The 26,983-nt window shown below is 32.2% G+C and overlaps 1 protein-coding gene across 1 annotated transcript; it reads right to left on the reverse strand.

Annotated features, from left to right (window-relative positions):
* Window positions 1-3,749: 3,749 nt before the first annotated feature.
* Window positions 3,750-17,659, reverse strand: LOC124366848 (cytochrome c oxidase subunit 5B, mitochondrial-like). Its single transcript, XM_046823449.1, has 3 exons — window positions 17,490-17,659; window positions 7,498-7,571; window positions 3,750-4,188 (listed from the first exon to the last, which is right to left on the reverse strand). The coding sequence occupies exons 1-3, from the start codon at window positions 17,566-17,568 to the stop codon at window positions 3,982-3,984; spliced, it is 360 nt and encodes a 119-aa protein (XP_046679405.1). The 5' UTR covers window positions 17,569-17,659; the 3' UTR covers window positions 3,750-3,981.
* Window positions 17,660-26,983: the final 9,324 nt, after the last annotated feature.

The raw sequence follows: 26,983 nt of genomic DNA on the forward strand, positions 1-26,983 counted from the left end.
GTGGGAATTTTTTTATTTTTAAGGTGTATGGCTCTTAGGAGTAGTTATGGTTATTTATTTGTGGCTCGCTAAGGGTTAATGTATTATAGAAATAGATGGTCAAAACTACTAGAATATAATGTTTTAATTAAGTAGCCCCAAGTAAAAATTGATTTTGATCTCAAATGGTGATAATGTGTTTGTGGAAATTAGGAATTTTATATACACATATGATTACTTATTAAGTGATTAATACTCACATATTTTACATTTATCAGAATACCTAAACTTTTCTATATTAAAAAATTGTACTTCATGCTATTTATTAATAAATTGATTTTAAGACTTGTTGGTACTTTCATTTGTATCAATCAATCTCATTTACTACTATGTTAAAACACTTAGGAGCCATATTAAAATAGGTCCAAATTCCTCCAGAAAGCCACATTTTGTGAAAATAAATTTGTTTTAAACCCCTCTTTCAACCAATATTTTCAAAACTTCTAATGTAATTTAACAAAAATAAAACCATATATTTAGAAATAATTGCTGTATTATTGTATTGAATATTTAAATATTTTTAAAACTAAATTTTTAAGAAAATTATAAAGTTATAAAATCCCAACAGTAGGATCTCGAGTCTGTATATTTATCACAACTAATTTTATTTATTATTCCTACAACCGTATACAGTATTTTAAACACTTCTGTCAATCCCATAAAACTGTTTTAGTGTTAGATTGCAAACATATTATCTTAACTGTACGGTTCTTTCTCATCACTGGACATTACTAACTCCATGATATGATGGTTTATTTGACATCAGTACATTTTTAGACTCATGTACAGTTGGAGGAATTTAGCTCTGCTCGTTGGGCCCTAATACTACCCTTTCAACAAATAAACGCTATCTGTGTGGCGGGTTGCGTTTACGTGCTAGCTGCTGAGATGAAGGTGCGACAATCTCTTTAACGACTTTAAACTCACGATTTCGATTTGCAGATTAGTATTGACAAATACGTTATTTTCAAAACACATTAAACAACACTATAACAACTGAAAAACAAGGATTAGTCCTATTATTGCTATTATTTAGTATTCTCTTATTTTTTAATTCCATCACAATAAAACACTGTCACAAAACATACTGATTTTAGCGAGTCTGATGAGTTATTTGGGCCAATACGATTCCTGAAAGGAGGGTTTTACCTACGTGTCACAGGAAATGTTTTCGGGACGCAGCGCATAATACTACCCCGCCACCCCTCCAGCCTATCACCACACACTTAAGGTCACGCGCACAGCTGAAGTCCTCGAACTGTACATTGGCCTGACAAAACTATTTACAAGTAAAAATGTAACAACGAATTTTACTATTGGGGCATAAATGCCTTGTAGTATCTAGAACAATTTTGTATTCTTGGTTGGGAGCATCAGTATCTCTTAAGCTTTTGTTCCTCGGATACTGCAGGCAACTGTACTATCACTCTTAAAGGTTCATGGTCATCTTCTTTACTGGAAACACATGCTCTCCACATTCCATAGATCTGTGTCTTGCTTGACCCAGAAGATATTGGTGGGCCATAAATCTTGAAGCTTTAATCCTCATTGATTGTAAGGCAAAAGTTGGGATTACAGTTTATCCTACAGCATTGCTGTGCATCCAAGTGTGAAGATTCTACAATATAGTAGAACTTCAGTGGTTTATTAATTGTATGTTGGTCTACAATAACTGTACATACTCTTAAAACAATACCCAATACTTAAAAGAAAAAAAACTCTGTTTTTATTATTAACCCTCTCCCGGTCGAATTACCGCGACGCGCTTTTGGCGCTACTGGGCTGAATTAAATCGCCCCGCTCTGCCGCGAGGGCACACTTATTCGCGTTTTTACTACGTTAAGAACTTTATTTTAATAAAACTATTATTTATGGTACATAGTTACAAAGATGATTAAATCCTCTATAATAACGTTTTATTTATTTAAAAAAATATCAACATTATGAGGTAACTTAAAATTAAACAAAAAGTCAAACTTACATGAAAAATCTTGTTTTAATCGTTGTATAAATTATTGTATATAAAGGGTTATAAATATAAAAATTAAGATAACACTAAGACTTTGTCTAGTGTTATCTTTGTCTAGACCAGACAGGCGGGACCCGAGTGGCGGTACCAGAGGCGCGAGGCAATGGTGGGACACGGGTCGCGGTGCCGTCGGCGCGAGGCAGCGCCGGATCACGTGGCGAGTCATCAGTGTCCCTATCTTCTTGGTTAGAATGGTGAATTTCCTCATCACTAAATACATCGCTATTCATGGAACTTTCATCGTCACTGAAACCATCAACTTCATCATCCACTTCATTGTCAAATATGCGATCAATTTCGCTATCACGCAAACATCTTGAACCTGCCATTTATGAAGTACAGAACCAAGTGTAAAGACTGCGAAAACAATTAACGAAATGATTTCAGTAAATAAGTGGTTATAAAAAGTCCCAAATAGTTCATCAAATTATGTAAAATAGCAGCACAAGTCAGAAAGAATTGTACTACTAAACAACAAGATCACCGTCAATGAAGTAATGAATGAATCGTTTCAAATTATTAATCCTAGATAGCGTCCCTAGTCATAAAACTATGAATAAGCAAGGCAACAATGATACTGCCAATAGATATTTCCAGTATTAGTTACCCAAACAATCGTATGACAGCAGCACAAAGCAGAGGGCGTTGATAAAGCAGTTGGAGGCGTTTGGACTTTAGCGCCAGGCGCCCTGCCGAGGCGTTTGCCCGGGAGAGGGTTAAGTTCAAAGAGGAATTGGCCTGTTCACAAAAAAAATTGGCTTGATGACATAAGTAAAGAATTATTTATAATAATTATATAAGTTATAAAGAATATGAAACAAAAATTTATTTAGATGTATATAGTCTGCAGTTTTTTTAGCCACGGTAGCGAATATACGAGTATATGCTTATATTATCAAAGTTACATAATCTTGGAAGCTGTAAGTGAAAACTGATGCACACAAGTTATTGAGAAAGGAAATAATTAAAATAGGTTATGATTACCAGCAATGGGTCCTATTGTCGCACCTACCAAAATTATAAATACCAAAGTTTCAAAAGTAACCACAAATTAACAAATATAGCTACAATAACAGCAGTTTTATTACAATTTAACTTCTTTGTTTCTACAAAACCTACTCCATTAAATTGCTATTAAAATAAATATTTGAAATAGTGGTTTAGAAAATTAAATGCCCAAAATAGTGAATTTAAGAGCTCTATAGCTTGTTTGATACAACTTTTTTTCATATAATTGTAAAATTACATACTCATTAATAGTGCACTTGCATACAAATTTTGTCTTATGCAGGCTACAAGTTACAAAATTATGAATTTTTAAAGTTGCAGTTTGATTGAAAAGCACCAAAACCTATGACCCTTTTTTTGTTGATTCAACATAAAACTGGAAGTTATTGTCTGTAAACTATTTGCTTTACAGTATATATCCAAATGCAGACAAAAAACTCAATTTTAATATAACTCCTGTTATTGTAGCTCTGCTAATTAGTTTGTGGTTAACTTTTAAACTCGAGTATGTATACTTTTCGATCCGAGAGTACACCATTATTCGATGGTGATCATATTCATAGGTGATCAAGCAACCTTGTAGGTCGTTTTTTTCTTCAAGATTTATTCGCGATACTAACATTAGAGGATAAATATTACAACATTTATTGGCATCAGGCAAAAAAACGTAAAATTCAAATAAATTTTTATTTCATAATTATTTACAAATCAACAATACAGCCACATACACAGGAAAGAGGAAACAAAGTTGTAAAACATCAAAATCATTTTTTTAAACACATTGTATTATTGATGAAATCATTTGCAGACCATTTGTAATTGGATTACCTAGGTGTTCAGGCAGCTTAGTTTAAACATAGTCTATACTGTATTGACTACTGGTGATACAATATTTCAAGTGGCTATTATACAGGAGGCTTGTAGACTAATTTAAACCAGTAGCCGCAGTTGCAACGTCGAGGCTGGCCCTGATGCAGCCACATCCACGAGACAGCCGTCGCATCCTCTTCACAGATGCAGCCAACGATCCTGGCGTCTGTGGCTGATGGAATTTCATTTGGGCAGTCTTTGGTTCCCTTGCCCCTCTTTAGTACTCTTAAGTCGAATGGATTCTATGAAAATAAATACAAAAAAATTACTAAATATTTAACAATTTGAAAATGGCAGATAAAAACGTTAAGGAAATAAACACTATTGGAATACGATATTCTAATAAAAATACAAAATGTAAAACAATCAATTACTTGCCAACAATACGTCACAAAACCGCTTGTTACTAAACAACAGTTTTAGTCTAAAACATTGTTTTGTTGTATGTAACATAGCCAAAAGACTCTCAAATCTTGAACTATATTACACTGTTTATTTTTAACCCTCTAACTGTTATGAAACGAATTTTCGTCGCCAAAGGCCCGTCCGATTTGGTAAGGACGAATATTCGTCGCCAAAGTAGACATTTACAGTTATTGAAATTTTATGCAATTAAGGTCATATAAATGATTTTTATTTGATATATTCTGGAAGAGCATTAACTATAGTACCGAGTTACTGTTCTTACTTTGATTATTGTCTTCTTTGTTACCGTAAAAACATCATTCTCTATGGACAGCTGACGTGAACGTAGTACGAGTCAACCACGTTGTTGTGAAACTGTAAACAAGTGTCAGGTTTTGTGTTTGAGGTTACGAATCCAATAGTATTTTTGTAAATTGTATTTTATAGTGTTTTAGTGTTGTTATTATTGTTGTTTAGCTTTCTTAGTTTTAGTTTTAGTTGAGTTATGTTTACCCACGAACAATAATATTTATTTAGAAATTACACATTTTTGTAAATAAATAAATATGCACGCTTTTTCATACAAAGCCGTGTAAACACATACGTTTTGAGGTAAAAGTTACAATAATTATATATTTTTGGAATCAGGAAAAAAATCTGAATAAGTTATACATTTACAGTTTTGATGTAAAGCTTATTGCTAATCCATAAAACATTTTTCTTACATTTTGTAAAAAAAAAAAAAAAAAAAAAAAAAAAAAATGTTTACATGGAAACAATAAGTTATTGTTATTATAATGCTCTCCATATAGTTGTGAATACATTGACATATAATAGTTTATATTTGGATCAACAGGTATGAAATGTGATACATTATAAAAAACATCTGCGAGGCTGTTAAAATAGAGCCGTCAGTACAGAGTGACACCATTGCCAGTTCTAGAGTTAAATAAATCGTAGTTGGAAATTGACAGGTTGAGAGCTCAATTTCAACATGGCAGTCCATACAAGCTATGAATTAACATTTTTGTTTTATTATAATTGACCAGCATAATTTCTCTGAATTATAACTACTTGCTTTTTAACAGCACAGGAATTCATTAGGAACACAAACACATAATAAATGGGTGATTCCATACAATACGGAAATTTCCAAATCCCCTTTTCAAATTTTACAGTAGTATGAAAAACAAAAAAAAAATCCTCAAGAACAGTGACTCATAAGTAGTACTTTAAAAACATAAACTTACAATTTAAAAAAACAAATTTTAATATGTTTTATACCAACTAATTTGTTTAAGAAATGTCATTCCTTTAACTATCCCTATCTTAACAGTTCATAATACTTTTTTATTGCAATTATTAATATATCTTACTGAATAAAATTTAATTTATAATTAAAATGATGTCAGTCTTAAAGAGTTTATTTAAATTATTTACTAATTTTAATTTTGATGTTATACAAATAAGTTGCCTTTACCCTACTTCCTCATTCTCTCACATTTAAATATGTTAGTTATTTTTCTGGCCAAAAGAGTTCTCTCAAAATTCACTACAACTGAGAAGGAACAACTATTTTTTTTTTTTTTTTTTTTTGTGGCGAGGAAAGAGCTAAACCTTTCACAATCAACAGTGAATCTTCACAAATTTTCAATGTCTGTGGAGAGTGTATTTTCAGCTCATCATTCCTGCACTGTTGCCCAAGGCAAAGATGTTAAGAATTTTAAAATTCTTTAATGTGCTGAAAAATCATTGCTCTGGGGTGCAAATGTTTGAAATCAAAGGCGAAGACATTCATTATAAGGAAGACTTGGCCAAAGGAAGTGAGGAGGTGAAAGCTTTCTCAGGAACATTAAAACCACATCAAATTAACATCAATTCAGCTATTCCGACATTAAGCTTTAGAGGTTTTCAGTGCAAAGAACAATCAATGTCCCCACTTCTACAAGGGAGAAGACTGAACATAATGAAACCTCTTTTAGCACTACGCCAAAGGAAAATGCTAAATGAACCTAACATTAATGGCCTTACATCTCATAAACGGAATAAAGGCATGTATAAATCCATACTTATGGTAAAAAGTAAAATTCTAGACTACATTTAAAAAGACCCAATAACAATAAATTACCTATAATTATAACCTTGTTTTAGGGCTTCAATATTCGTTCTCAGGACATTATTGAACTTGGAAGCTATGTCCTGGTATGATTTGAGCTCAAGAATGAGGACAAGAAGAGAAAAAACCAAATATTCATCAGTTTCTGGGTATCACATAGAATTGTGAACAAAATACTGAAATTGAAGTAATGTTTCTAAAAAATGCTAGTAAAGATAATAGTTTGTTTTATGCTGACGATAATGATGTTTCATTTGTATCCACTAAAAAAATTGCTAAACTCTGATTTTTCAGACGTCTTAAAAAATATTAATAGGAAATATTAATTATTAATAAAAACCAATGTAACTTATCTTTCATCTTTTTAGCCCATTATTGATGATGTAATAATTGTGAGGGTAGCAGGAATTTTTAGGACATCTGTCATTATTCTGTGATAAACAAACTAGTAATGCTACAAATAGGAATCTGTAATTTGATCTTGTCCTCAGGTGAATATCTAACGTAACTATAATCTAAGTTAACCCTCCTATTTGTCCATCGACTAGAATCTAGTCGAATGCAGTCTTTCTACATTTAATTCTTGAATGCTGAGGAAGGTTTTTTATAATGTTCTGACCTCCACATGCTTATTACCATTATGTACTGTATTGCATACAGTATTATAACCAATTTAACAACATTTGCTTTAATTATTCAATCAATATTCATGTTTTTATTAGTCAACACAAAAATCTTTCCTATATACGTCATAATTAAATTATATATAATTATTTTTTATAAAAGATATCTTACTACTTATTACACATACAAATTTTACATTTTCTCATATTGAGAAACATAATAAATAGCATTACTTTAAACACTCTTATTTATTTTTGTTTGTGGATAATTTAAATTTACTGGCATCTTCTACAAAATGTTCAAACCCAGTCTAGACCAAAACCAGTTAACAATTCAAATTGAGCTTCTGAATTAGGAAACTTATGTCTTTAAATTGTATTGCATTTCCAAAATTAATTATACTAACCTCATTTCCAGCAGCTTTAGCCAACATTTCTCTCTTCTCTATGCCTGTTGCAATATTTATAGGTTCGTCAAGCACTGAAAAGATAAACTCATATTAATTCAGGCTGGGGTCTAACATACATACTTTATATCATAATAATGTCACAACTAGGACTGTAATGTCTTGTTGGTTGACTAAGCAGTTGTTTTACACTGGAGAAAATCTGATATCGTCTGTAAGAGAGACGATGACCTGTGTGTAAAGAGTTCCTATGTTGAGTAGTTACCAGTCTTTTAATGCTGGCTCTAACTTGGAAGTACGATGTAAGAGGGTAAAACACATATAACCGGGTTTTCTTTTAGAAATTTATTGGTAGGGTAAATAAATGTAGAACCTTATTAAGCATGTATGGATATTCAAATTAAAAGTAAAGTAAAGATGTCTTATTTTAACAGGTGAAGTTAGAGCTAAGAAGCCCTATCTAACATATAACCTGAAAACCAATGGCTTAAGGGTAACTTCTAAACCACCACCAATGGCCAGGCAGGCAGGCTGCATGCAAACGGCATTATCACTCAGCGGTCACCCATCCAAGCAGCATCCATGCTTGATGTTGCTTGATCTGGTTATCTTGTGATAACCGTTGTACTCACTACAGGGCCATTCCCATTCCACGCCAAATCATCCAGCCAAAAGTAGAATTCCAAGGTTCTCTGATTTCAATAAAAGTTTACATAGATAATATATACATATAAATAAGAAGAAATCCAAAATTGTAGCTTATTCTAACAAAGGGTTTCAGAGATACGGCCATTTGAAGTTTTATGCTAATTCAGTTTCCAAGGCCCATTTTGCCGCCAAATGAGCGTACACGTATTCTCGTCTTTCCATGTAGAATGGACAATTATGAAGCTAGAGGCTTCAAATTTTACTCATATGTTCAAAACTTAATGCAGAATCATATAATACTATTAAAATGGGATTTATTATCTTCTATCACCATAAAAATAATTCATAAACACAAAATAATTTGATTTTTCTGAAATCGGAACATTAAGTTACAAAAAGTGTTGTAGCAAAAATCTCTCTCCACCTACCCTTATAAAAGTATATATCACTGGAAAGAGGATAGAATCATCTTTCAAATGGTATAATAATATGAGTGGGGTTTTGAGTATTAACATTTTTATCATATATCAAAGTCAACAATTAAATTTTAAGACACTAAAATGTGATTGTATACAAAATATTTATGTGATGAAGAAAAAATAAATTCTAAGGTGTAAAAATGTATTATATTTGTTTGAAAAATATCTGAAAATATATGAAGGTGAAATAAAATATTGTGTTCTAAGTTTTTAAGTGTGTATAAATAAAAAAGAAAATTAAGTTTCTTTAAAAAATTTAGTAAGTCAATGAATTAAAGTATTATTTTACACAAATAATTATTGGCCTAACTAAATTGGCCTACAATACTTTTACCTAAAACATGGCTAATTATAACTTTACAAGCATTAAAATAATATTTTATACAATATTTAAAAGTTTAACATTCTGAATAAAAAAAAAAAAAACAACACTTTATTAACTATTAAAGGTCAAAACATCAATATTACATTTTATGCTAATTACTACTAATATTTTATAAACACAAACCACAATGGGTGACATCTAGACCAGTTCAAACCAGTGTTTGAAATTACTCTTGTGGAGACATGAAACATTCATTCAAGTCTCAACATGAAAGAAACTTACTCTTGTGGAGACATGAAACACACAAGTCTCAACATGACTCAGTAAGTCACACTGCAAGCTATTGTCAGTATGTGAGGATCTGTGGTTCAGTTAACATTGGTGCTGTGTACTACATATTTTTGTGAATTGTCTATTTTAAATGAATGAATTAATTTATTTATTATAAATATGTAATTAATTGTGAAGTGTTTATTTTTATCATGGAAGAAATTGCTGGACCAAGTCAAGTGAGACCAAATTTAATTTGTACAGTAGGTAAACTTTCAGACTCTTCTTGTGAAAACTTTACTCGGACAAAAGATAAAAGTGTACATTTAATTTTTCAAAAGCTTTCAAGTGAAGAAGTAGAAACATTGAGTTGGCGGACAAATAATCAGTATCGTGAAAATGACACAATTTGTTCTCATCATTTTTGTTATTTTTTGAAATATTTTGAAAAAAGCCAAAAATCATGTGACCCTTTTCAAAAACATGCTGTACCTTTGACAAAGAAAAAAGATTTAAGAGTAATTACCTTAGAAAAGGCGAAAGATGTTAGAGAACATAAAGACATAATTTTAGTCCCAGGAAAGCTTTTGTGCAGTAATTGTAGAAAGTTATTGAATGTAGAAAACAAAGGTTTAAATAATGATGAAACTGCATTTCATGAGAGTGATGAAGATATTGGCAAAGATCTTACGACTGCCAAAAGAGTAGTGGAAAAAGAAGTTCTAAATGAGTCTCTGTTAGGTTTAGATGTGACACCTCTGAAACTCCAGTCCTTATCTACTCATTCAAAAAAAAAATATGCCAGGAAAAAGTTAAAGCAGGCAAAATTACAAGTCAAGAAGAAACTATCTTTTTGTCCTACAAGTAAATGATGATTCTTTAAATGAGTCTTCGAGTGATGGCGAAGAAAAATTTCATGATGAGGAAAAGAAAAAATCTGAAGATCTTGATTATTTAATGGATGCTATTAAGCAAAAGCTGAGGACCAATATAACCAGAAGGGAAAAAATACAATTACTAACAATTGCTCCTAAGTCACGGTCCCGCAGAAAAGTAGCTGAAAAACTGAATGTTTCAGAATACTTAGTACGAAAAGCTAGGGCTGTTTGTAATGAAAAGGGCATTTTGGCGATGCCAGAACCAAAAGAAGGTAGAAAACTACCTGAAGAGACAATTGAAGCAGTAAAACAGTTCTATGAAGATGATGAATTTTCTTATATATTTCCAGGAGCGAAAGACAGAGTTAATGTACAAAAAAATACCTACATGCAAAAAAGACTACTTTTATGTAATTTAGAAGAACTGTTTATTGCATTCAAAGAAAAACATCCAAATTTAAAAATAGGATTTTCAAAATTTTGCTCTCTGAGGCCAAAATGGTGTGTACTGGCTGGTTCTCCAGGCACGCATTGCGTTTGTGTATGCCTATACCATCAAAATGTCGAGCTTTTGGCTAATGCCATAAATCAGCATGATAAAGAAGCCATACATATTATGATGGAAAAATTAGTCTGCAACAGACAGTCCAGAAATTGTATGCTGAAACGTTGTGATGAATGTCCAAAAAACAAACGAGCCATTAAGACAATACTTGGAGGATATTTTAGAAGATTTTGATGATGAGGAAGAAATCAAATTCTCACAGTGGATAAGTGATGGTCACATGAAGCTGCAGACAATGCTTCTTCCACGCCAAGAGTTTATTGGCTTTGTAATTGATAAAATTGAATCACTCATTCCACATTCTTTCATAACTAAATCACAAAAACACCTATATGAGGGAAAGGAAGGAGAATTTACAATATGATGTAGCCTTAGTCCTAATGGACTTCGCTGAAAATTACAATTTTGTCCTACAAAATGAAGTGCAATCCTATCATTGGAGTCATTTAAGTTGTTCAATTCATCCTGTTGTTGTTTACTCAAGAAGCGAGGGTGAAACAACAAAAGAATCCTCTTTGTGTTTTATTTCCGATGATTTGAAACATGATGTACCATTCGTCTATTCCGTTCAAGAAAAAACCGTTGAGTACATTAAGTCCAACTTTCCTAACGTAACCCAAAATTGAATACCTAACAGATGGTTGCAGTGCCCAATATAAAAATTACAAGTCAATGGTAAATTTGTGTTACCATAAAGAAGATTTTGGGCTAGAAGCAAGTTGGTCATTCCATGCAACAAGTCACGGAAAAACTGTTTGTGATGGGATCGGAGGAACAGTTAAGAGGACTGTAACAAAGAAAAACTTACAAAGTGCCAGAGATTCAGACCAAATCATAAATGCTGAAGAAATGTACTCATTTTGTGCAAATCAGTTCTCGAAAATTAGTTTTTTCTTTTTGAAAGAGAACGATATTGAAAACAAAAGAAAGTCTCTTGAAACCCGTTTTGAATATTGTGAAACTATTAAGGGAACAAGAAGTTTTCACTTCTTTCAGCCAGCAACTAGTGAAGTAATTACAGCGAAGCGACTAAGCTCAGACACTGATGTCTGTTTAAAACAAAACATATTCAAGAACACTTTTGCCAACTCTAGAGCCTAATATTCATTCTTTTGTAGCATGTGTCTATGAAAATAATTGGTGGATAGGAATGATCCAGTGTTTCAATGAAGTTGAAGGAGATTATGATGTAAAATTTATGCACCCTCATGGACCTAGTGAAACTTTTTTTGGCCCCAAAAAGAAGATCAGTGCCCTGTTCCAGCAGCTCATCTGTTATTGCATTGTTAATCCACCTGAAACAACCTCTCTTGGACGTTCGTACAAAATTGATTCTGATTCTCGGAAAGAAATAGACAAAGCGTGGAATATTTTCAGTTTGTAATTAGAGTGCAATGTGTGTGTGTGAGAAAGAAAAATGTAGTTTTGATGGACCAACATAATCAATTCAGTATAAATGATTTTTATTTTTTTTAACATGAAAATGTACGATTTCAGAAAAATCAAATTATTTGTGTTTCGGAATTATTTTTATGGTGATAGTAGATAACAAATCTCATTTTAATAGTATATTATGATTCTGCATTAAGTTTTGAACATATGAGTAAAAATTTGAAGCCTGTAGCTTAAAAATTGTCCATTCCACATAGAAATACGAGAATACGTGTACGCTCACTTGGCAGCAAAATGGGTCTCGGGAACTGAATTAGCTAATAAATTTAAAAATTCATATGTCTGGAACCATTTGTCAGAACCAACTGAAATTTTGGATTTTATCCTATCTAAATGCCTACATTATGTGTACAAAATTTCATTAAAATCTGTGACGGGTGGGTGTCGACCCCTGGATGACTTGGTGTGGAATGGCCCTACATTGTGCAATTGGGAACGTTTGGAACAGAAATTCTTCATGCACAAAACGTTTGACATAATATTGTTTTTATAGTATGCAAACAGGTGTATTTTGACTTAAAATAAAATTTAGATAAAAATAATATACATATGATCATATAAAATCAATTAATATAATGAATCACCAAGTAATGTACATACACTAGACTATTAAAATTGTAAATTATACTTTAAAAAACTCAGGAAAGACTCCCTTATCAAAAGAAGTATTTAATAAACATGTTAGGGGAGCAGTTATGGTTCTTGAAATAGCCTTAAGAAGGTTAGGTGAGATTTCGCCCCATCCAGCAGGTTTTAAACATTTTAAAGTCAGAAATTGTCAATTGTTATCAGATCGCTGATGACTCCAGACCTCTTATCTACGGACATCCTGTCTTATCTGATTGCAAGATTCAACTTGTCTAGCTGAGGTTATTACCCCGCTGTTTCTGGTTTTCTTTTATTTGTGCCGTATATTATTTCAAAATGTCAGAAAAGTGAAAAAAAGTTGTGATATCAACTTCGTTGCTTCTGATGTTGCAAATAGTGTTTTGTGATTGTCTACCCATAGGGAACTCATAATAAAAAAATTAGGCAAATTAAAAATGTTGAGCAACAAATTTTATTTTTATTGGGTGATTTGAAATGGATTGACCCTGGATTGATCTGAGTTGTAGCTTCATAGTTTATTTCTGATATTACATTAGGCTTAGTTTGTCCTCCTATCTCTTGCTTGACAATATTCAAAGCTTTTTTACTTTTCTATTTGAGTTTTTTATAACTTTGCTGTTGTACACAATTTTTGCAACTGCTACATATTTCTTAATACTTTTTTATTTATAGACATAGTCATGAAGAAGGGGATCAATAGAAATTTTACTCAATTTGTACAGCTTTTTTTCATCTCTCTCTATCAAAAGTTTTAGACCATTAGTGAAAACCGTAGCTTCTTGTTTTGATTTGCTTTTCTTTTTTAGTGCACTTTTGGGAAAGCTGTTTCAAAATTAATTTCTATTATGTCTATACATTTTTTGTACTTACTAACTATATTATTCTTTTGTTCATTTGAGAGACAGAGATCCCAATTTACTGACATTATTAGAGGTGCAAAGCAATGTATATTATGTTTAAAGTCATTTTAAACCCAAGAGTTAGTCAATTTTTAAGATTTAGCTTATGATCTGGTTTTAATTGTAGCAATTGTGCAGTGTGATCAGAGAGCCCCAGTCTCAATCACCAGAGAAATACACAGACTAGAATCATAGTTCACTAAAGCGGCCTACACACGTTCAAATCGGCTTGTCAATTCGATGTGAACAAGCCGAACTGACAAGCCGAATTGACTGTGTGTATGCAAAAGTTTGTTCAAACGATGTGAGCTCAAGCCAGAAATTTGAACCGATGGCATGATGGAAATTCATCATTTCGGCTTGACACATCGGCTTGACGGCAAGCCGAACTGATCGTGTGTATGGGAGCGTCAGTTCAGTTCCTCAAATCAACTGTCTGCGCATGCGCACCAGTGACAGGCGTCTGTTTAGCAACTGTCCCGCGTGTTTGCTGCTGTGTCCGTAGTCAGTGAAATTTATAGCCCTTTTCCAAGTGACAGCAGACTTTGAAAAAGTAGTTTTTTTTTTTTATTTACATTACACTGTGTTGTCAATGCAATGAGATCTTGGAGTAAGGATTTCCTTCTTCAGTTCATAGAGTTGTTTAGGGGAAAAGAATGTTTCTTCGTTCATCCGCAAATAATTATGCCAATCTTTGGGGTGAAACCGAAGTTCTTTTAAAAGGTTAACATGGGAGTACTGGGCTTGTTTTCAAAGCCAGTCTTTAGTCCACTGATCCCGCTTGAGTTGACGCTTTCTTCTTTTCACAATTACACAAGCCACTGCACCATATATTAGGAATAACTCATCGACCGAAAACATTATTTAACTTGCAATTTCCGAAACACAAGCACAACAAAATTTTGGAGTTAATTAACCAGATCGAACTGACAAGCCAAACTGAACGTGTGTATGTGATTGCTGCGTCAGTTAGAATTTGACAAGCCGAACTGACAAACCGAACTGACAAGCCGAATTGAACGTGTGTAGCGGCCTTAATGTTATCTAAGCAAGTAGCTGAATGATGCGTAACTTTAGTAGGTGAATGTATTAAAAGTTTCCAAATTATGTGAGTTAAACATGTTAACGAATTCGTATTGTAGTAAGTTAGTTTTCAACATTTTATGTGTGTTTTAATGTCACCAACAACAAGCTTAGATCAAGAAGTTTTGAGTTTTAAATTATTCAAAAGTACTTGAAAACCATTCGAAAAAAGTACCTATAAGTTGTTACAGGTACTTATAACGTATTATAAGTTGTTCTATAAACACATATTATGACAATGGGAGGCATTCCAGATATACTAAACTGTACTCCATAGCACTGAAAAGAGAGATTTGAAACAATTTTTATCATCTGGTCGATAGTTACAGCATAATAACTATCAGCTAATATGCACACTCCTCTTCTACCTAGATTTGTCCGAACATAACTTGAAATATGACTGTAACCTAAAAGTGTTTCTAAAAAAAATGGGTTATTTGGATTCAGCCAGTGTTCTGAAAAACAAAATATATGGGGTTTGGTTATAATACAATCTAAGACAATATTAAGTTCACCCATTTTCAGTTTTCTAGGCATATGTTGTATATTAAGAGTTCATGAACCATTCATTATACAAGGTACCATTATTATGTTTTGTGTTTAAACCATAACAGTCAAGATTTCTAAAATTAATCTGTATAGAACTGTTAACAGGTTCTAGGTTACTTTTTTTAAAGCAGCGTTTGGCCTAAGAAATTTGACTTATATACTTAACTTGGACTAAGAAACTAAATGACTTTTTTACTTCTCAGAAATAGTGTTCTGACTGTCAGTTGGATCAAAATTGAATAAGTTGTTTACATATAATTGGCTTTTTTATGTGTCTTTGTCATGATTGTGACTATGTACAACTAACTGAATCCCAAGAAATAGTTGAATTCCAATTATCAGGCATCTTAAAAAAAACAATAAAGTAATCTGCAGTCCTAAATTATTTGACAAAAATGTATTTGTTCTTAAATGTTTGTTTATATATTGTAAGATTTTGAGATAGCGGCTGTATAACTTAAATCATGAGAAGTTTATGAAAACTGCAGAAATACAAGAATACAAGGTAGCCTATATAAAAACGTTAAATGATTACAAATTAACTTATAAATATAATTCCAATATAATTGAAACCAAGCAAAACTCCATAATTTTAGAAACTTTTTATATCTTAACCTTTTTACTGCCGACGTCCGACATATCGGAACATCGGCATTTTTGCCGAAAAACGCCAACGTCCGATATTTCGGACGTCTGTTTTTTTTATTGTTACTGGCTACTGTTATGTTCAAATGCCGAAATATTCGGTATTTTGGTTGTTTAGGAGGAAAGGATAATGAAAGAAGCCATTTGAAGAACTTTGGATTTCTATTTTCGTCGTCTTTGACTAGAATTGACGAACTACCTAGGACAGCTGTCAAAACCAGATGATCGGGTTAGATTACTGAAATCTTCGTTCATTGTTGTTGTTTACAATGTTATCGAAAGTTTTTTGAAGTGTTACTTTTGTTGATCAAGGATAAAATGAGTAAAAGAGTTACATCTAACTCTCCTGTGAGTGAGGGAACAATAATTAACAGTCTAATCGATGGTGGTGTACAAGTGCAAGACGAACTGAATGAGTGACAATTTCCTTCAGAATTTGTCAGATTCAGATGCCGAGAACGATTCTGATATTAGTGTTAGGGCTATTGATGACAATCAAAGTGATGTGGATGACACTGATGACGATCCTGACTTTATCTTACCATCAGATAATGAGGAGTTATTAGATAGTGAGGGGGATGTGGCACAGATAAGTTTACCTTCAACTTCCACTTATATATATATATATATAATTTAATATAACAAATAATTTTGGTTATAATGATTTGATAACTGTAAATATTAAATTCATATTTTAATTTAAAAACATATAATTGTTATTGAGGACTATAGGTACTTTGATATCGATTGATAGTCTAGAATTTGAGATGCGAATATTAGGTATCAATGATTACATTCTTCGATATAAAAAACCGGGTCCGCTTATTGTACCCTACCCGATAATGATGTTCCAAAGTTGTTGTGCTATAAGTGACAATTTCAATATAAAAAACCAAGTCTGCTTAACGAACTCTACCCCATGGAAGTTAAAACTCCTGCACACAAACACAATTGACCATAGTTACTCCAGAACTGGAGCTTTTCATTGGTCTAACTTTGAAGTTTCCACAAAAATTAATAAAGCACACGTAATTTTACAAAGTTACTGAATTTCGCAGATGCAACTGGTTAGCTGCCAAAAATTGTGACTTACTAATTATTGTAGTTTTTTTTATACTATTCGTAGACAAATAAAAAAAGGACAGGTATGTTTTAAGTATGAAAATTAAAGTTCAGAATCTCTTCTTTACATTGATATATGCTATGTTTGGATTAAATGTAGTTTTAAAAGGAGAACGGTACTTGACTGTTGGAAAACCAAGGGCTGTCACCTAACAAACATAAAAAAATAGTCGAGAATCTGATGAATGCCACTTTTAGGGATAAGATTTGGTCTAACCTGATTTGGATATTTAAATCTTAAATAGACCACTGAAATTGTAAAAGGTTTAGATTGTTGGATTCTTTTATAATGGTTACTTTATGTACGCCTAGTTACAAAATATTCTTATGGTTGGCTTTAACTTTTTTACCCATTTTGAAGGAAATATTCTCGGGAACGTTGAGGACGAATCTATAGGCTACCTAGTCCTAGTAATACAGACGATATGCATGATTCCATGTATATTATAATTTAGAAGATTTACTTACCCTTAGCTAAACTTGAACTAGAAGTATATAATTTTCTAAACGAATTTTGCACAACTGAACGCGCACAGATTAAAGCCATTATTGTAAGAATTAATGAAAACTTATAAAATGTCCGACAGAGGTCACCAAGCCCAAGAATATCACCAACCAATAGACACAGAAAGAGAAGTTAACTCGGTGAAGCTATCACAGATTATAATAAACAGCTGTTATTTATCCTTTAATATCTAATTACTCCTCTATGTGATTATTTTGCATGTGTATACGAAGGACTCCTCCATTATGTGTAATGTAAAATCATCCCACGGATCCAGAAGGTTAAAAATATGATAATACATGATTACCTCTAAATAATATACCGAAATATTAACATATAATGGATGTCTGTGGTGGAGCAGGGGTGAATCTAGAGGCCAGTGGGCTGCTTGTCCCGGCGTCGGTTGGTAGGAGGCGTCAACCTAACCTATCGGAGTTTAAAAAATAAAGGTTGGGAAATATGTAATAAAGAAATATTGTAATACATTGACGAAACTCATTTAATTACAATTTACTGTAAACAACTATTAACAGTTTTTTGGTGAAACGAAACAATCTTTATATTTCTAAAAAAATTATGGTTGCCTGTAAAGTCGGTTTTACGGGCGAAGATTTTACGTGACAACGTCTTTTTCTCGGTAGAATATTTATTGATATGAATATTATTAAATTGCACAATAGGAACAAGGAATTGAATGAAAATAAGAATTGCACAAATTTTAACTATAGAAATACATTTTGTTTACTAAAATAGTACATAATTTGAAATTAATTAAAATTTGTTATTGTAAATGGTAAAGTTGAATAAAACATTTACTAAAATTGGAATTTGAAATTCTTGCTAAACACAGTTAAATTCTAACTCCGCGCGTGGTGATTGGTCGGTTTAGTTCGTTTGTTTGGGTCGCACTGTTATGACAGGTTAGAGGTTATAATTTGTTATTTTAAATGTTTGACTAGCAATACGCGCTGTTTCTTCTCAATCGACTGAATTACGATTGATTGCAGAGTGATTTAAACTAATAATTTACTTAACACTATCAACATTTGTCAATAGTATGACATAACCTATAAACTCAGTTTCTCAACTTTTGTGTCAATCTAACAATTAATCAATCAATCATAGTTTACGATAATGAAATATCAGTGTACAATTATTTACCTTATTTGTTGTAGTTGTTGTAAATGACGAATCTAAGCACTCCAACATTTTCACGAATAAACATAGTTATCTGCTTTATCCCGTGCGGCGGACCCACAGTTATCTGCTTTAATCCCGTGCGGATCCCGTGCGGCGGACCCACTGGACGGGCATCGTAACGTTACCGGGCGTTACACTTTTTCATGAGGGACTCCGAGCCGCAACCTAATTTAAGACGTTGTCACGTCAATAATTACATGTTCTTTGGGCATCGCCAAAGGTCAAAGCTTTACGCCATGCTGCCACTACTTAAAAATAAGGGGGGAAGGACGAGAAAGACGTTCTAAGGCATGCATAAAATTGTATCGTATGGAAACGGGTCTGGTTCGATTACTCCAGCGATCGTTGAGCCAACGACCCAATTAACTTCTGTTGTAACATTAAAAGAGCATTTGGAGATACATAACTCTATTCGGAATTTTCTGAAATGAATTCTGACATAGTCTGGCGCATTAACTCTAGAATAAGAGAGGGAAAAAACGGGCATAAATGTTTTTGTCATTGTTGGGGTTATTATTCACTTGGCTAGACGATGTTGATAAGATTAGATTTTTAAACAAACCTGCTCACAATGTCAAATTTACTACAGTTAACATTTAAAAACTATGTGGTGTCTAGATTACCTCTACCCTTAGCTTAAGCCACGCCTCATACTCAATGTATACGGTCTGTGATTTGGGCAAGTCATCCATGTTGGACATTGCTGTTTCACTTCATAATGTTCAGAGACGCTTTCTTCGTATGATGGGTGTTAGGAGTGGTCTTAATTACTCTGATGACGACGTCCATGAAAATTTTAATCAGTATTAGTATCACCTCCCCCCTTCCAGAATAATTGCCTTAGATCTGATTTTCCTATTCAAGGTTGTCAATGGCTTACTTGACTGCTCCAAGCTCTTTCAGCTGATCGGCATCCACATTCCACAGAGAACTCGCCTGATACAGACTTTTACCAGAACATCACCATCATGCTGCGAATGCCTACCACAGCACATTCTCTCGTCTTATGCGCTTGGGAAATGCCTCTGAGCTAGAGTTCTTTGGACTTTCCTACTAGACCTTTAGGGCGCAAGCCTTCTCGTTTGCATTTGTGTCTGATCAATTTACTTTCTAGGTCGTTTTATTATTATTGCTTATTGTGTGTTGTAAACCTTATCTTCTATATTTTGTTATTGTTATTTGATTAGATTACCTTTAATAATAGTCTATCCATGTCTATTAATCATGAGCTTACTTGTTGCTTTATGTTTATGTACGTTGACGTTGTTTTATTTTTACTGTTATGTTTGCTATTGCTATTATTGTTAATACTGTTATTGTTATTATTTATATGATTTTCCTCGTATTACCACTATTTATTAAATAATTGTTTTAATTTATTGTTTGTATATTGATTTGGCTTATTGTTGCATATGTTGGTTGGCGTGCTTGTAAACACGTTATTGTTTTGTTTCCTTTTTGGACAATCTTGTATTGTTTTTTCTACAATTTATATTACCATCTTATTATCCAGATCTGTAAAATGATATATTACCATTTAATAAATACATTATAATATACGAGAGAATTCAATTCACCTCGTACGGATATCGTGAGGATCAGCTATTAACAATTTAGTTTGATTACGTTGAGAGTACGCCATTAAAATCAAACAAGCGTCTTTAACAATATCAGAAAAATTGTTGTAGTAACTTATATCATATTCAGGATACGCTTGAATAACTGTTCTTGCATCCTGAGAACCATACAAACCCCAAAGAAACTGATTTAACAAATCTCTCATCAAGAGTGTCTTAAACTTACATTCTGCCGTACTTAATAATCAGAGTGTTCACAAAATGATGGAACAGTCTGTTCATGACCCTTAGTAATGTAGCAAAATTTTAGTTTTTCTGACTTATATGGTGGGCCAAGGCTTGTAGAACACATCTAAAAAACAAAACAAATTTTTTCAAATCCACTTTGCTATACATGAGTAGTAAGTACTAAAGATATCAACAGTAACCTTGTAATGTTCAGAACTAATCCATGTATACAGTAAAATCTTTTGTGTTTTTAATATTATCTTGCAATTATTTACATGTAATTTTCCGTTGAAACTGTTGATAGTAGTTTTTTCTATGACTTTCTATAGGAGACAAATGTCTTCAAACTGAACTTTGTTAAGTCTATTTTATATTATTAACTAATATTTGTTGTAAACCTTCATCCCGCAATGCCTTATGTAATGTTTTTAAAAAAATTAACAAATGTAGTGAAAAAAGTAGGATTTGCATTTTGTGAACTCAAACAGACAATATCTACAATAAACACCAACACACAAAACGTAAAATTGATATTGTTAGTTTATATTACAGAAATATATTTAAATAAAAATTAAATGCAGAATGTTACCATTCGATATTTTTGCGTCCTTTATACCGATAGTTTGGAGGCTTTTATTTCCGAAAAGTCTTTTCATCTTCCTACTAGGTATAATTTTCTTCTTCTTACATCTTATGGAACACGCTGGTGCTCCTTCCTTCTGTTAACTGCTGGACAAGGTAAAGCATTTTAATTACGCATGTATTAAATTAATTAAATTTAATGCTATATATTGGTTCATTGGCAAAGTAGGACTATCTTTGCGTTACTTTTATTTCAAAGAAATGTTTTATATCAATGTTTACAAACTTGGATGCAAACGGATAACTATGTGTTCCTTGCTTGTGTTACAATAAATAACCTGATGAATATGCCAAGTTTTCTAGAATTAGGGTAACAAAATAGAGAGTAACAAATTATTGCACTTTTATTGCTTAATTTCCTAATTTTAAGATATATAGAATAATATGGAATTAGTCTCATATTTAGATTTAATTTACAACGACTTTTGAGGCCTAGGTTTATGTAGTCTAAGATGGTGTATACTTCTGAATAGGCTAGTTAACAATTCTTATTTAGGGCTAAGTTTGACAGAACATTCTGGACTCTAGTCCAGTGGGTTGTAAATGTTTACAAAACATCAATTAAATTTTCATATTCCTGAAAAACATGAAATTTAAAAATCTATATTTTATTTATTGATTCAGATAATGCCCGTACTTTAATATGATATGTAACTTTTGCTCATTTATATAAAGTAAAAACAGGTTTTTTTAAGAAAGTTATTTTAAGTATAACCAAAGTTTAAAACGAGATAAAAAAAATTTGTGTTGCAAAAATGCTACAAGCTCTTGCGACTTCTTAACTACAATGTTTGTCTTATTAGCACTTAAAACCCTAGAACTGGCGGGTCATTTCATCCTGTAGTGTCGGGGTGTTTTGGAGCTTCGCACAAGGTTTAAAAAAAAAATTAGGCCTATTAAAAATATAAAAATAAAGCAATATAAATAAAACTATTTATTTTTGTGTTCAGGATTTAAACGTACAATTTACACTATAATTGTAAAATTAACCATTACAAAATTTTTTAATAAACACTTTTTTTAATCAAATATAAAATTTACGAAAAATATTTCTTAAATTTGGGGGGGACAATACCTAGCAAATGAAATTATAGTGAGATACATTTAAAAGCGAAGATAGCCATTCTGTGTCAAATTTTATCTAGTTTCAGAAAAAACATAAACATTATAAAACAAGTTTTGCTAATACATTTATCTGTGAATACATGTTATATTGCATATTTTCTTACTTAGAATAAAATAGAATGTACAGTACTAATGAAAATAATTTTCCATAAAATTATTTTTTGAAAAGTAAAAAAAAGTTACATTTTGCCATTATTCCAAAACTTTTTGCGAACAATTTTCATTCAGCAAAAGGTAAATATTAAGATCAGCGACTACCGCTCCGATCGCCGTAATTTGTTGCATACTAACTTAGGTTAAAACCGTAAATTGTTTCAACGCGAAAAAAAATAGTCTCGATTGTCGCTAACATATTAAAACCTGTTTTTCGGCAGTACAATGTTGGCAATACAAAACACATCAATAACAACAAGATTTTCGATTAATTAAACTAAAAAACAATGGCCGGATCCATGGTCGTTTTGATGAGTTGACAGTAGTCACGTAACAAACAGGAAAGTTTCCGATTGGTTGGGGCGGATCATGTGACCTATAGGACGGCTTTTGATTGACTGCCAGACGTCAACAAACCAAACCCACATGGACAAGAAATAATTAGTGAAGTTGAATTAGTTGTTATCGAGTTGAGACGAGTGCCTCCGGCCTATCAGCACGGGCTTCATTTGGTGCTGGGTGCCCTGCGCTGATGTCAAGGAAAGAAAACCATCCCTCGAGATAGTACCTATCCAGTAAAATATCAAATTCTAGAGGGGCTGATCAGAAATATAAATTGAATTGTAATTGAAAGGCACTGCTGAAAAACGGATTTTTTATATTTTAGCGACAATCGGGACTTAGTTTTTTCGGTGAAATTACGTTAACCTGTGTTAGTATGCAAAAAAAATTTATGGCGATCAGAGCTGTAGTTGCTGATCTTAAGATTTACCTAGCAAAATATAAAATGGTTTCTAAAGCTTTGTACTATATATCAAAATTTATAAATTTATTTGTTTGATAAGTAATAGAAAAATTATATGTAGTTTTTAGAAAACTATAAATATTAACTAAATATATAGAAAAAAATATAGAATAACCCAAACAGTTATTATATATAACCAAAGAAATTACAGGATAAATATATATTTTATTGTGAAAACTATCTATTTACCAAAAAACTAAATAGTTACTTTAGAGCTAAAAGAGTGGTATAAATAACGTTTAGTAAGTGGAAAACAATAACAAACTATGTGAAATGAATTTTAGCCAAGTTATTTTTCCATAGCCTACACAGAGCACAATAATTTCTCAATACATATTTCAGTAAATAGAAATTGATTTATTCTCTAAAAATATATATTTTTACACTACCTACGACATCCAACAACACACTACACATTAACATACAACACTGCGATCAAACACACATAAAACTATTAAAATTTACAAATATCCTACAGATCTACAGCACGACGAAAGTGATACTGAACGGCAGCGGCCCCATGGCGGGGTCACAATAAACTGCGTCGCGTTTTCTTTTACGTTCAAAATAACAAGCCTGCTACGGTCATTAACCATAATACAAAGGAGGAATAAAACTTATCCTGTCCCCTAGCATTTTTCTTCCTGAATCCAATGGTGCATGAATTAAAAGGATACGTTGCCGGAGTTATATTGTAAAAAGTAATTATACAAGGGAATTGTTTGACTGACCAAAATTACAGAAAGCGGCCAAAATGACCGACAACATTTTGTCGAATTAACAGTTGGAGGGTTTAATAGTATTGGTATTCAGTTGAAGATTACAATAATACTTATAGGAATAAACAGTATGCAGTTCTATTATATTTTAGCATCCAGAAACCAATGTTTACAATATATATAAATATATATATATATATTTATATATATATATATTTAGAACCTCAATAATAAACGATTTTTGTGGAAGAGGTTTTATTAAAAGCAGTATATTTAGAAAATAAAAATTTTTAATTTTATTTTTAAAATGTACAAAAAGTAAAGTCTTCTCAGTTTAGAATTTACAAAATGAAAATAATAAATGGCATGGTTATATTTTTATAAACCAAGTTACTTTTAACATCATTTTAATCTTTACTAAAAAACCTAATTAGGCCTCTAACCAACGAACATTGAATCTGTAACCGTTCCATGTGTGTTATGTAAATGCTTATGCTTAATCTTAATTTAAAAGATGGATCTTTCTATTAGGAAACTTCAATAGATATCATTAACATTTTGCTTAAATTGGTTAGGCTTAGCATTTCAACGAATGTCTGATATTTCAAAAATAAAATCTGACTTATAACATAACCCTCAAATCGCCATTATTTATTAGTCTCCAACATACAAGATGTTTAGAAAGTGTACAATGTGCGTTTTTGTTCGTAAATGTCAGCCATGCATATTGTAGTATCAGTATTGGAACCGCTGTTATATAGCAACAACTTATGCGTTCAATTGCTCTTCTGATAGTACTCCTCTGCCAAAATAAAGTACAGATAACCTTGTTTAAACGTTGACACCACAAGGGTAAACTAATCGAGCAAAAGTCACAGGAAATTAAATAAAAATGTTGCTTGTGTTTATTTTTTGTATCTAACTGTTTACAAACATTAAATTTAAGTTTTTTGTCGGTCTTAAGAACGAAAAAATGGTACCTGTTTTGGCGCTTTTCAACCAGTGTACAATTTTGAACATTCATAAGTAGTAGGAAAACTTGTAATCGTATTAAGACAAGTTTTTTACAAGATATGTACAATATAGTACCAACTTAGATGTTATAATTTTTGAATGATATGGATATAAAGTTATTGTTGAACTGGTTGTTTACAAACGATTTCAACTTTTACTCTCAGCCGTGGTTCAGTTATTTTTGGTTTCAAAAATGCAATAGTATTTATTGCAAACTCAAATTAAAACTCTGTTGTATTTTAACCACTTTAACTTAATTAAACAGATTTTGATTCATTTGCCACGGCTGACGTCTGCTCGGAAGATGCGAACCATTAAAACCGTCAAGGGCTATGTTGCAATAATTGTGTACGGACCACTCATGCCCTAAGTGCAAGACGTAGCTGAAGTAAATTATATATTGTTGTGTGACTATTTACCATCAGCTTTTTCAAATGAGCTTTTTAGTAGTAAAACACTCCAACACACCGAAACCAGTACTTTCTTTCTTTCATTGCTACAAACAGTAAAACTTTGTTAATTCGTTTGTCAATAATTTGCTTTATACGTCTTTCTGGAACGCAGAAATAATACAAGCTTAAGTAATTTTTTTACTTTCATACTCGGGTTATTTATTCTTTTTGATCAGAGAAGTAGGCAGGCCATTTCCGAACCAAATATTGGTTTGTCGACCAGCTGTGCTGGGCACAGTAATAATTTAATCTAATATCATTTACATCTATTTGAAATTAAACTGTGACGGAGCAAAATATATGATCTTAGTATCATTGAAAATATCACAATATAATGTATCCCTGTAAACCTGATTTTAAAAATTATTATTTATTCTGTTTGTGGTTAATTGTTCTTTGTTTTTTTGCTTTCGTCACACTTTTTTTCTCACCAACATCGAAGTTTCTCGGCTCGTTTCACAAAATGCGATCACATGCGATAAAAAAACCCTAAAACACTGAGTATAAAATTATATTGTAAGTAGTAATGTTTTTCCCCTTTTAGTTTTTATATTAATGTTTACAAGAAGCTACACAATCCATAAAATCTTTTTCTTTTGATTTTTTTTAAAATATAGTTTAAAAAATGTTCATTTTTTAGGTGGACACAATGCATATATTTTACAATAATTTTTTGTTTCAAATACTCGCATCAGTCTAGGAAACTGAAGGAGGAATTGGGGTTTTTGGTTGGGGAGGGGTAGGCACTGTGTGAAGGGGATTAATCAGAATAGTCAATATCACGCCTTTAGTTATTTAAAAAAAGTAAGAGGAATAAGTATAAGGAAATTTTTTAAATTAGGGCTTCTTTTATGGGGCGGGCCTGATTACCATGCAATTTAAGACTCCAGGGTCTTTTGCAGACCCCGAAGCACACCATGAGGCACACCCATCCCACAGTTTTAGCAGTTGCAGTTCTAACATACCTCAGAAAAACAACCGATCAGGTCCTCCTGGGGAAATTCGCAATCCAACTTATAATCAAATTTGGCATAACCGCTCCATTGCTATTGCAATGCAGTCAAAGAGCAGGTGTTCACATCAGTTTCCTCCTGCTTGTCACACATTCCACAGAGTGGGATCCTCCTGAAAAGAATATCGGCTCACTGCATAGAGATTAGTTTAAAGAGTGTTTTTGTATTATTTGGAGACGCACTAACGTGTTTAACAGTTTCTTACATATTAGAAAAAAACATACGATTTTGAGTTAATGTGAAAATTACATGTAATTATGAGGAGCGGTTCTGTGTTTTCTGCTCTCTCGAAAGAAAGTGATGTCAGCAAGAAGGAGGCTTCTCTGTCCCTGTCTACTATTTTTTATTAGTCTATATGATACATGTGTATTATACAAATCAAAGTTAGTTGACATATTTACAAGTGCACACCTGATTGTCGGGGGCTTTCTGATCAGTACTTTTCCTGACTTTCAAGTCAATGTGTATCAGATTGTATTCAAATGTAGTTGGTAAACTTTACAATTTTGCTTGAATTTCTTGTGTGAAT

Source organism: Homalodisca vitripennis, chromosome 1 (assembly GCF_021130785.1).
Source record: "Homalodisca vitripennis isolate AUS2020 chromosome 1, UT_GWSS_2.1, whole genome shotgun sequence".
Classification (NCBI taxonomy): Eukaryota; Metazoa; Arthropoda; class Insecta; order Hemiptera; family Cicadellidae; genus Homalodisca; species Homalodisca vitripennis.